This window comes from Typopeltis vanoorti, chromosome 17 (genome assembly GCF_054136105.1).
Source record: "Typopeltis vanoorti isolate ZY-2024b chromosome 17, IOZ_Tvanoo_1.0, whole genome shotgun sequence".
NCBI lineage: Eukaryota > Metazoa > Arthropoda > Arachnida > Uropygi > Thelyphonidae > Typopeltis > Typopeltis vanoorti.
Window position 1 is genome coordinate 27,746,391 of NC_143565.1, and position 13,793 is coordinate 27,760,183.

The 13,793-nt window shown below is 35.4% G+C and overlaps 1 protein-coding gene across 1 annotated transcript in view; it reads right to left on the reverse strand.

Annotated features, from left to right (window-relative positions):
- Positions 1 to 13,793, reverse strand: part of Prp8 (pre-mRNA processing factor 8) — a 411,861-nt gene that overhangs the window by 185,697 nt on the left and 212,371 nt on the right. Inside the window, exon 20 of the mRNA XM_090407427.1 lies at positions 13,529 to 13,767. Coding sequence (XP_090263553.1) covers positions 13,529 to 13,767 — 239 coding nt within the window. The remainder of the gene's footprint in view (positions 1 to 13,528; positions 13,768 to 13,793) is intronic.

Genomic DNA, 13,793 nt, shown 5'->3' on the forward strand with positions numbered 1-13,793 from the left:
AATATTCTCTAAATGTAGTATAGATGGCTATAATTTTGAATCAGTAAATCATTTTAAACATCTAAGATCCTAATAACAATAATGAATAATATAGCAGAAGAAATAAGTAATAGAATAATAGCTGAAAATAAATGCTATCACATGCATAAAGAATGATTGGATAGTAAAGCCGTAGATAAGAATTCTAAACTAAAAATTAGTTTAGAATTCTTAGTTCTAGTTCCTTTCAAGTCTTCAAAATTCGAGTCATCAGAATTCAAGGAGAACCAGCCTACCAGTCCGGAACTCGGGGGGGTCTCTCCTAGTACATCATGAGTGAACAGCAAAATGTTCATGCCAGGAAAAAGTACAATTAATGCAATTTATGAATTAAAAACTGTTACTGAAACATCAATATAAATAAATAATAAATCTATCCTTTATAGACTTTCAAAAAAGGAGATGTGGATGTGTCAGAACATGGCCGGAGGGGTTTTACGTAAATATGTCACACCAGCGGATTATATATGTGTTGGGAAGTGTAAATAAATGAAAACAAGTTTAATAATTGATTATAATTTTATTTATCATAGGTCTATGGTAAGAGAAGTAAGATACAAACGGTAGACAAGATACATCCAAGTTTTTGGTGGAAGTCAAATGAATACAAGTGTTACCTAGCATGGTCACCGTGGTCTGAAAGTAAGTGAGATTAAACCTCAAGTGCCATAAAGTCTGCAGTCATTGGTTTTGTGACACATCGACATTGAAGTCACCAGTGATGATGATGGGCGTATGCAGGTCTGGCTTGATACTGGAGATTATTTTCTTTATGCTTTTTGAGTATTGTAACAGGGATCGACAGATACAACATTCTATCAGTGGCGATGAAGCGTTCGGATGAATGTACACAGCTCCGAGAACAATTTAGATACACCGTTGATCGTTACATTGTCCAGGCATATATCTCCCACTGATAGTTCTTCAACTCTAAGCTTACGACTGACATCAATGGTAACAATATGTTGACAACCTGTGAAGCTGTTGTGGTTCCTGTATATGCCAACTCTACCAGCGGTGAGTTTGGATGATGATGAAGTTGACGATTGTTGCGTTGCCTTTCTATGGCTGTATTCTTATATGCTTTAAGTTCGAAACCAGATACATTCACAGGTGGCATCATCCATCCAGGTTTCACTGATGACCAAGTAGATCAGATCTGTTCATAATGGACTCAGTTTCGATATCTTGTTGTGTGTTGATTGCCGAGACAAGTAGGACTCCCTGCCGTAAGTTTTCGCCGTTGTCATGATCATCATATACGTTTAATATCTGGACCTCCTCTGTGATCGCAGCAGTCGACAACAGAAACTATCAACTTGCTTAACCAGCGTTGGTAAGTGGTGTTTCTTCATTCTCTCGTATTCGTCATGCTGACAGTGGATGCCGAATTTCCGTAAACCGTGATAAAATTTATAATCATCTCTCTCATTAGTCAAATACAGCCCGTCGATAGAAGTGACTCGGTGCAATGTACACCAGTTGAGACTTGTCTCAACTGGTGTACATTGCATCGAGTACACCAGTACATTGCACAATGTTCTCAACAAAATCTGTTGAGACAAGTCTCAACAGATTTTGTTGAGACTTGTTGTCGTACTGAAAGACGACTCGATCGAAAGTGCCTCCTTGCGATTTGTGAATCGTTATGGTACAAGCAGATTTGCCGACCTCCAATGCTCTTCCATTGTCACCGATCTTTCGAAATCCACATCCATTTCATTCAATCCATCTTCCGAAGCAGTGGCATAGTCACGTCATTTACATCCATGGGTTTGTGTGCCGCTGGTGCTGTCAACTGCGCTGCTTCCAATTTCTTTCGCTCCCGATACTTCCTTATTCATTCCGACCCAGACATTGGGATATAATATTGGAAAGCTGATGAGCTGCTATTTCCCGTTGTATGCATTCAGCATATTTCAGGCTGGCTTTCCAGCGAGCATAGGTGGACATTGTGAAATTTCTAAAATTTTTCAACTTAAATCCAGATTTTCTTCACCAACACTGTGTTGAAATTTTAAGAATTATGCATTAAATCAATAGATATCAACGAAGGCTGTTGATTGACACTAAAACGAGCATCGTACCACGAGAGAGAGCGAAGTTATACTGAGTGGAAGTTTCCAGGGTGTGGTGGATCGTACACAAAATAGTGGAGCACCCACTGCCACCCATGAGGCACAGCTCGCTATCTGAAGGTCACTGACAAATCTTTATTCCCTTAGCTATCAAATGATATAAGTTTGGTTTGGCTACCGTTAATACTTTAGAAACTATTAAGCCAAAGCTTATCAAATGATTTCGTCACACTCAACTTTTCGTCCCGTACCCCCTAGTACTGTTCTGAATTTAAAGACTTATTCACGTCAAAAGCATTTGACACAGTAAGGCCATGAAAAGTTAATGATCCCAGTATAATTTTGTATTCAAATTGATACAAAGGACCTCAGAATAATAATAGAATTATACTGGAATCAGAAGACACAAATTATAAATGAAATTAATAATGAAACAACAGACATCAAAAGAGAAGTGAGACAAGGGTGTATAATATCCCTTATACTTTTCAATATATATACAGTGAAACGATAATGAAAGAACACAAAGAAATTGAAATGGGAATAAAAATAAATGATGATAAAATTAACAATATTAGATTCACTGATGATTTGGTGTTAATGAGAAATCATAAATAGTTAAATGTGGTTGAAATACTAATCAAAAAGACAGAATTATGGCTTGGTATTAAATACAGATAAATCCAAGTTATATGGTAATAAGCAAAAAACAGCAACAAAACACAAATTTAAGAGTATATCAATGAGATTCATTCAAAATGTAAAGGCTTATAATTATTTAGGATTACAGAAGATGGAACAACAGTTATGGAAATAAAATCAAAAATAGCTAAGGTAGCATTTTGGAATAATAAATTACTGATGACCTCTGGAAAAGACAAACAAACAAAATCCAATGTATAGTCCAGACTGAATAATGGATGTGATACATGGACATATATAAAATCCATAATCAGAAAATTGCAGGCCTTTGAGACCTTTGGTACTATAGGGGAGCATTGAAGATTTCTTGGAAGCAGGGAAAAAAAAAAAAACTACTGAAGTTAATGGGGACCAAAAGAGTATTCACAGAAGACCTTACTGTAGGACTCATATTAAGAAGATGAGTAGAAAAAACATCTCTGGGGAAATACTAGAAGGAAAATTAGAAGGAAGATCTCCTAGTAGACCAATAACTTCTTGGGTTGATGATGTAAAGAAATGGATGGGTAACAAGCTCTATTATGAGAGTAAAAGGATGACAGAGGAATGAGCACTATGGTGAACCATGATTGCTAACCTCCAAATTAGACAAACTACTTAAAAAGATATTAATTTCCTAATCTGCTGTTTATATCTTCAAACAAGAACCAGTTTTTTCTTTAAGATTAGATGCCTTCTTTAATTACTTGAAAAATTTCTCCACTTTTCTTTAGTAAAATCTTCTGTGGGGCCATAAGCACAAATGTTTCATTGTCCAATTCTCCATTTTGAGATCTGCCTAGATCACTACCTGGAACTGTCTTCGAATCAAGTTTATCTCCGTGTTTAGTTCTGACTACTATAGTATTCCTCGATTTTCTTGGTCATTATTACCTAAATGTTATATGCTATATTTATTATTTTGCAGAATTTCACATTTTTTGTCTTATTTTTCTCATGTCGATACGGAGCTTCTCGGGTTATTCTGCCAGTCTGACACGTTTTTCCACTGATAACTTCTAATGTTGATGGCTCTTAATCTTCGGTTCGGCTAATAATGAGTTTGTTCTAGAAGCTGAGCTTTCAGTGTTTGCCCTATCCATGAAAAAAACATTGTGACCTTATTTAACTGGGCTAAGTAACTGGTGGCATGACTTTTCACCTTGTACATTAATTCTGTTTTTGGTTTAAACCAATACAGAATATAATTTGGTTGGCTTACTTCCACACTGCCAACCCATCTTTTTTCATCTAGTATTCCGGAATATACCCAATCAAAGGGTGCACTAGGTGAAGGTCAGATTGGATATTAAGTTGACAGCCCAGAATGGTTCTCTTCATTCTTTCAAGGCTACATAAAAGGTTCTTTCCAGTTATCCAATGTTTGTCTTTAAGCAACTCCAGAGTTTTTGTCATCTGTAAATCCAAAAACTGTCAGTCCAAATGAAATTAACTACTGATATATAATGAAAGGCAGAAATTTACTGTTCTATTTCTAAAAGATTAGTTTTAAAATAGTTCTGTCTACTCACTGTGGGGAATAAAAGAGTAAAAGTATTACTTTTATGGAAAATATAACACAACTAAATGTTATGTTAGCTGATATGGTCATACAGAGAGGAAACAATTCAGAGAAATATAGAAGTAAATATACCATATGAAGTATTCTAACAATATTCACCTTGCCATAACCCACATTCGAACAACAGCTATATCTCCTATTAGTAATCCCAGAAAAAATAAGAAAATAATCCTTAATAAGGGAAAGGCTACCATAATAATAAATACTTCAGAATAGGAAGATATCAACTGTTTTGTATTTAAGTTTTGTACAATACGAGAATATCAAATGAGGAAGTTTTAAGATGAGTTGGGATGGAAAGAACACTGCTCAAGAATATATAGCAAAGAAAGACCAGATTTGCAGGACATCTTCTGAGAGGTTCTTCTGGACACCTGACAAGAACTATATTACAACAGAAAGTTGAGGAGAAGAGACGACGTGGAAGACCAACTAGAGAGTGGTTTAATGACATCGTGGAATGGACAGGTTTAAGAATGACGGAAGCGACAGACAGAGAGAAATGGAGAGAGCTGCTCATCTGCTGCAACTCTCTTGCTAGAGGATGCTACCGGACGACAACAATAAGGATCTTATTTCAGTTTCATACATTTAGGAAAGACATAAAGGTGCCAGGATAAAAGCTGTTTGAAATGATACAGTTATATGATGTAAATGGTACATTATATTAAGCAATACATAGCCTCTGAGTTGTAAGCCAGCAGTTAGAATTGAAGAAGGCACAATATCTTCTTGTGCCTTCTTCAATTACTCGATGTAGCTTGGAAATACCAAAGTGCTTTTACATCGATTTTTACAGAGGTCAAGTCTCATGAGAATGTTACAAAAATAACCTTGTTTGTCTCTATATGTTTTATATTTTTTATATATGTTTTATATTTATGTTTTATATTAGTAAATACAGTTAATGGGAATTAACTGTATTTACTCCTTTAACAAGAATATTTTAGAATGTCAAAAACAAAGGCAATACTCACCGGAACTTTGTATAATAGCTCTATATGAGGGCATAAGAAAGTTGTTTACGATTTTAGTGTATGAGAAAGTTGCTTACGAGCTCTGCACATAAACACCTTCAAAGTCAGTGCCTGAGAGATCTGAAAGGTTCAGACAAGTTTTCGTTGCCCGACAAGATACAATCAAAGGAATGCACAGAGGAGAAGAAAGAATGGGTCGGTCTTAAAAGAAGATCATGGAGTCATGCCGAATTCTTCAGGGGTTACAACCTTTCGTGCAAAGTCCCGCAGAAGGTGAAATAAAAAGGGACTGAGCCGGACATTGAGAGCTGGAGTTTTCGTCGTCGGCAATCAGTCAGAGCGACAATCAGAGTTATCGTCGTCGGCAGTTAGAGGCAAAAATACCAGGAGTAGGATCCAGAGGACCAGAAGTTACGGCTAACCCATGCAGGAGAAAAATGGGAATGACGAGAGAGAAAACAGCAAATGTAAATACCAGAGGCAGTTTCGCTCAGAAGTTTTTCTTTTAGCCACGGAGATCAACCGAAGCCAGTAACCGCAGAAGCGAACTTCAAGCGTCGGAGAATTTGCCTGTATGCTGAAACCTTTTGCCTGAACTATTCGAGCATCGCAGGTTGCAGTCCACAGCCCGCCAATTCCTGACGAGATACTGCTAATGCAAGACACTCCTGAAGGAAGCCTAAGACCTGAGATGAAAGAAAGGCCATAGAGACTTTAGTGCAAGACTTTTGACTGAATGCGATACAGAGCCTCTGTAAGTTTGTTCTAATTTTTTTTATACATTTCCTTTTATAATCTAGGAGATATGTCATAGATAGACTGATAAGAATTAGCTTAATAGTAATAAGAAGTGTCCATAAGAGTCATTTGGAATGGTAATAATTGGCATAAGATTTGTGAAATAACTTGGCATAGTTAGCTAACCTTTTAATGAGTAAATCAGTTTTCAATAATTTGATTTAATAAGCAGAGAGGTAATTGAGTAATTGTATTGTATAGTTAATTAGTATTGAAAAGGGAAAGTTTGTTTCTTTATGCTGAAAGTCTAACAGATAGGTAGAGAGAGTAACCTCCCTAACGTTAATTAATGTACTTTGATATTAATGTAAATAAATGTGTTTTATTTATATGTCAATAGAGTGCCACCTGATTCTTTATATTACAACGCACTGTTGCTAAATAAACTCGGACTTGTGAGCGGGAAACAACTAAGGCATATCAAGTGTAGTTTAAGTACTTGAGAACCACGACCGTTTATGTTAACTTTAGTGAAGGAATTTATGCTAGTAAGAGAGAGATCTACCGGACGTATTACTAAGTCTTGTGCCGATATAGAAATACTGGTGGTGCAGTCATAACAAATAAATTTTCCAGTGTTCATAGGCATATGACTAGTAATTACGAAAGGTGGATAAACATAGTACGCAATTGAATAAGTAAGAAAGGTTAGGAAAGCAAAAGCGCACTGCCAATTAGAATAAAGATATTACAATAACGCATTAGACATTAATCGTTACAAAGGTGCAGTAACCAAGCAGGCCTATAAATAGCAATAAATAGCCATAGTTTACACCATTGTTATTCATCACTTATATGGATCACATAAAGAAAAGTGGCATTAAATCGAATATCAAAATATGGAAACATCAATCTTCAGTTTTTTATGCAGATGATGTTATATTCCAATAAATCCATCAGTACAAGACTGCAGGTGAAAATGGGCAGGAACATTGAAAATATCAATGGCATCTTGAATGGACAACTTAAACAAGTAATCATTTCAACAATTTAGGCACAATTTTTAGTGAAGATGGCAAATTAAATATGGAGATAGACAAGAATTAGCAAAGCTGGTATGGTGGGGAACCAGCGAATAAATTTATATGGAAAAGAGAAAAATTAGTCAAAACACTACACAAGCTGTATACAAGACAGTGTTCATTTTTTTTTTTTTTTTTTTTTTTTTTAACCTATGCATCAAGGAGCTGGGATAGAAATAAAACACTTGATCAGACCAGAGACCACAGACATGACAGTTCTGAGTAAGATTAAGGGAGTGAACAGATTATATCTATGGCAGTATGATATTATAAATGAGGATATCAGGAAAGAAACTGTGATTGTCATCATCATCATCATCATCATCAAATTCCTGCCATGTACCCTCAAGGGGTGTACAGGATATGACAGTACTACATGAAAAAATTACTTCATTACTAACTTCCTATCTACAATTTTCCTCCAATTCAGTCTGTCACTTGTCAAGACTCCAACATTATCAGATCTTATATTTCTATCGTCTAAGGCACTTTGTACCGTATCAATCCACCTATATCTTGGTCTTCCTCTGGGTCGTTTTCCTGCCAACCTGGCAGAGAACACTTGTTTTGCTAATCTTTCCTCTCCCATTCTATTTAAGTGACCATACCATCTGAGATTAGCTCTGCTAATGCATTCCTGGATGCTGACAATGTCAAGTTCTTTCCTAATATCCTCATTTTTAATATGATATTGCCATTGATGCCATCTGTTCACGCCTCTAATCTTTCTCAGGACTCTCATATCTGCGGTTTCTAGTCTTTGGTCAAGTGTTTTACTTCTGACCCAGCTCTCAGATCCATAAGTTAAAATTAGTTTGAACACAGTCTTGTATACAGCTAATTTAGTGTTCCGACTAATTTCTTTCTTATTCAATATGAATTTATTCAATTGACTTCCCACGATACCAGCTTTGCTGATTCTGTTGTCTATTTCTATATTTAGTTTACCATCTTCAGTAAAAATTGTGCCTAAGTAGCTGAAATGTTTTACTTGTTCCACAGGTTCTCCATTCACAACACAGTTGACATTTTCAATGATTCTGCCTATTTTCATTGTCTTTGTCTTTTTATTGCTGACCTTCATACCATATCTATTACAACAGCTATTCAATTTAGTCAGAGAATCTTGCAGACTTGTAGCGGATTTATTTAGAAGTATAACATCATCCGCATAAAGCAAAGAGCTGACATTAACATCTCCAATTTTGATATCAGGTTTAATACCACATTCCTTCATAATGTGATCCATATAGATAATGAATAACAGAGGGGATAATGTACATCCTTGTCTCATACCAGATTTAACATTAAACCATCTTCCTGTACTTCCTTCAATTCTAACTGCTGACTCACAACTCAAATAAAGACTAAGTATTGCTTGATATAATGCCCCATTGACACCATATAACTGCAGCGTATTGAATAGCTTCTCTCTTGGCACCTTGTCATATGCCTTTTCCAAATCGACAAAACTTAAATACAGATCTTTGTTATATTCCCATGCTTTCTCGACTATTTGTCGTAAAGTGAAGATCTGATCCTGACAGCCTCTATTTGGCCTGAATCCAGCTTGTTCTTCACCAAGCTTTTCTTCCACAATTCTTCTCAACCGTTTCTCAAGTATACTTGCATAGATCTTGCCACGAACACTCAGTAGGGAAATACCTCTGTAATTCTCACATTCAGTTTTATTTCCCTTTTTATATATGGGTACTATGAGAGCTCTACTCCAATCATCGGGAATTCGTCCCTCTGTCCAGGCTTTCTGAACTATGCAGTGCAGCCACTGTAAGACTCTTATACCACCATATTTCAGCATTTCTGGTCGAATATCATCTACTCCTGCTGCCTTTCCACATTTCAAGCCTTTGATGGCTTTTTCTACTTCAAGTATGGATATGTATTCCTGACTGCATGCCTGGTCAGTGTTTTTTATCACTGTGCTGTCATCACTGCTTGTTTCATTTAGCAGTTTTTCAAAGTAATTACTCCATACTTCAAGGATATCTTTTTCTCCTGTTTTCATTTCACCTTTATCATCTCTAATTCCTTTTACAGCACTCTTTCCTCCATTCCTAAGCTTCTTCAACAACCTCCAGAATATTTTGCCACCTTCTTGATATTTATTTTCTATATTCTTGCCAAAGTCCTCCCATGACTTTTGTTTAGCTAGTTTTACACACTGTTTAGCTTTCTTACATTTGTCTCTGTATTCTGTAAGAGTAAAAGCTGACTTATTTGCCAGGAACTTTTGATATGCTTTCTTCTTTTCCTTCACTGCCTCTTTAACTTCCTGTGTCCACCAGGGAGTTCTGATTTTTTTATCTTTGCACACAACCTCACCACATGCCTCTCTGGCAGAATCAATCAATGTTTCCTTCAGAGTTTGCCACTGAATCTCCAAGGTTTGATTCCTGTTCTCAAACTCTTTCATTTTCTTTTCAATAATATTTCTGTATTTTAGTCTACAGTTTACATCTGAGAGCTGCTCAACTTTTATTCGCTTTAAAACTTTCTTACATGTTATTCTTTTCAATATGAAATTCAATTTTATCCTGCTCAAGACTAAATAGTGATCACTTCCAATTTCAAATCCTCTGTACACTCTGGTGTCCTGCACCAGGGAGAAAACATCACTATCAACAATAACATAGTCAATGAGACTTTTCTTATTCCTAGCCTCTTCTCTCCATGTGAATTTGTGCACATTTTTATGTTGGAACATGGTGTTAGTAATAACCAGTCCATGTCCTGAGCAGAAATCCAACAGATATTTGCCATTATTATTAGCTTTGCTCTTTTCTCCAAATTTTCCCAAAATATTTTTGTATGTCTCACAATCATTTCCTACTCTACTATTTAGATCCCCAACAAGGACCAACTTTTCCTTTTTCATTGTGTCAGTTGCTTTTTCTAAAGCCTCAAAAAATTCCTCCACTTCTACCTTAGTAGAACCTTCTGTGGGACCATAGGCACAAATAAGTCTCATTGTCCAGTTCCCCATTCTCATATTTGCCCACATTACTCTACTTGAGACTGACTGCCATTCAAGAAGATTAGCCTCGTATTTTGTGTTGAATACTATGGCTACTCCTTCTTTTCCTTGATTGTTATTGCCTGAATATAACATTTTGTATTTATTGCTCAGAAAGATCTCACCAGTTTTGGTCTTTTTTGTTTCAGTCACCCCTATTATGTCGATCTGGTACTTATCTAATTCCTCAGCTAGCTCCATTTCTTTGCCATTCAGGCTTCTTACGTTGATAGTACCGATCTTTAACTCTGGTGATGTTGAGTTGGGGTTTGTTTTCAGATTTGTGATTGTCAGCATTCAAAAATGTATTAGCAGAGCTAATCTTGGGTGGTATGGTCACTTAAACAGAATGGGAGAGGAAAGGTTAGTAAAACAAGTGTTCTTTGACAGAATGGCAGGAAAAAGATCCAGAGGAAGATAAGGTGTAGATGGACTGACACAGCAAAAAGGGCTTAATAATCTAATAATATAAAAATGAAAAAACAAATTATCTTGTTTCACTGCAATGATGATTTAAAAAATAAAACATGGGATATTTATTTAACAAATATATTCGTTGCTAAGGCTGATCTCGTCTTCTTTCAAAATAGATTATTTTCACACAGTGACATTCATTTTTATCCTTGTAAATAAACAGTAATGCTTTAATTTCAGTGGATACAGAGATTGCTCTATTCTAGTTAACCCATTAATAGTCCTATAATCACCATTAGAGGATTAATGGCAAAGAAAAGGAATTACATGATAAAAAGCAAAAAGCTGCTCATAACCTGATCCTTGAAAAATCCTTTGTCGAGTAAGAAGGTTAAAACCAAACCAAATTACACACCTAAAGCAAGATATGTAGGAGAGCCCGGATTACATCTAAAATAGCCTGAGTTCTCCCACATAGAAGCATACTGATCATGAATGCAAGTTGCACATATTTTCATGATCAATAATGTGCATATTTCTTTCAGAGATTTCAATGTTACATTTTGTTTATTAATTATCTCGAAAAGGGTAAAACAATAACTGAGCAATATTATTCCAATCTTTTAACCAGACTAGATGAAAAAATTCCAAGAGAAAAGACCCAGTTTGCAGAAGAAAAAAATCATCTTTCATCAGATCAATGCACCTGCCTACAAAGGTGTTTTGGCAATGGGAAAATTAAGGGATCGGCACTATGAATTGTTGGAACATCCACCCTATTCCCCAGATTTGGCGCTCCCTCTGACTTCTATCTCTTCCCAAAATATGTTTCCTTGCTGGTCAGAGTTTTTTTTCAAATCAAGAGGTGATTGCAGGTGGTATTTTGCAGATCTTACTGAGAACCACTACAGGGATGGGATAATGGCGCTGGAATAAATGTATTAGTCTTAAGGGAAATTATGTTAAAAAATATAAATAATTTTGAAATTATAACTTTGTTTTTTCATTGTGAGGCCGAGAACTTTTCAGACCACCCTCATACAGCAATATTAATAATTAAACAGATATAACATGAAATATTTACTTTAGCAAAATCTCTATTGCATTTCCTGTCATTATCAGTAGTATGGTAAGATAAAGTTAACAAGCAAAGAGAGCAGAACAGAAGGCTTAAATATACAGAAATTAATGAAATGATCATAGCAAAAAAAAGTTGTTTTCCTTCTCTATTTTGATGTTTAGATATTGTTTTGTGCATTAATATTTTTTCTTAAATTTATTTTGGGAATGTTGTATATAGTGCATGTATAATCTACATGTATAAGTATGATGTTACTCAAATGTGTATTTAAAAATAGTCAGGCTATTATCACACCAATGCAGTTGTTTATCCTAGTTATAAATTAAATTTTTTTTATGAATGAGTGCAACATTTTTGTGAACATTAATAATAAATGTGCAAGATTATCATCAATGATGCAATAATGGTCATTAACTGAAGTGCAGTTAATGACCAATTCACGTTGCTAATCGTCTTAAACAGAGAAATATGTGTGGAAAGAGGATGACAGTATACTGGTTTCCATTTTTTTCTACAGGTTAGTTACCAACTTTTGTTTTCTATGTAGGACTTTCCAGCACTGCCTAAATATAATGGTGATCATTGTCCATGCAGTTAGCCAAGTGGTTACATGCTCTGCAACCATATGCCTGGGAAAGGGATGTCCTGCATTCGATTCTCGTCGCTGACGCAAGGAGCTAAGGATCTTTCTCAAACATGGCCAAGTTAGCCAGTCTTAGGTGTGGACTGCAGGATTTTTCCCCCAGTTTATCTGGGTTTTTCCTCATGCAAAGCAGGCAAACCGGTCTTAAGAACACAATGCCTCCCAGACGATTACACATGGTTGAGCGTGGGGATAACGACCCCACCTTGTAGTGAGTTATGAAACCCAGAAATGGGAGACCAAGGCCCTACATGAGGCTGTAGTGCCAAAGAAGAAAAAAAATTTTCATTCCTTTCCCATTATCAAGTTATAGTAGGTGGATACAAAACTGACTGCATAACTACTACACAGAATTTTATTCTGATTATATACTGGAGTTCATTGTTTACTTGTTCAAGTAAAGGCAATATTTCTATTGCATTTATAACTGCTCTTTTAACTATCATATTATTATTCATACAGTTCACTGTACATTCAGTCCTCAAGGATTAAGGATGTCAAATGCACTGGATTTTAACTCTGCCACTATTGGAATATCTTTAAGAGCATCAAGTACTTTGGTAGCTTGCAAACATGCCATACATAAAATTCAACAATACGTACACAGATTTAAAAAACTAGTGAAATGATACAATGCCCATAATAAAAACCAAGGTGTCATCTTAAACCAGCTTTGGTCAGCATATACTAAATACCTATATATTAATGAATTAGGCTATGAGAGAAGTTACAACAGCATATTGAAATGATGAGCCACATGTCTGACATCTCATTACTATATTCAACATCTGGTTTATGTTCCTTCAATGTATATTAGTTATTAATCTAGAAATCTCTCCGTAATACTTTTTTCTATTTGTATTTAATATTTTAATCTAAAAACGTGCATGACAAGATGTACAAAAACTAGTAATTACACGAACATTTTCTTCCTAATAAGTTGTAAGCGGTGCTCACCAAACAAAATAAGTATGTGTAATTTAAATAGAAAACCTCAATTTGCAAAAATCAATCATTTCTCATTTTTCCATAGTACAAAAAAATAAAAAATAAAATAAAATATAAATTTTCCATTTCCTGACAATATCTATGCTTCAGTAAAGATTCAATTACATAAGCAACACCACAAACTAAATCATAATAATGTATGCTAAAGTAACAAATACGTGAAAAATTTACCTGAAGAAAATGTGAACACGATCAATATATCGTGAATACAAACGTATAGGATGTGCAGTTTCTGTACTAACATCTTGGTAAGTTAGGAATTCATTTGGCATTTGTGGAGGCCCTGCCATTTCGCTTGCTCGCTGTAAACCTAAAACAAGCAAATCAAGCACAAGACCATAATATTGCACTATAAATGATGCAAACTGCAGGCCACGAATGATTCCATACGAATTGGTGTGATTCATATCCTATTAAAAACGGAAAAAATTATTTC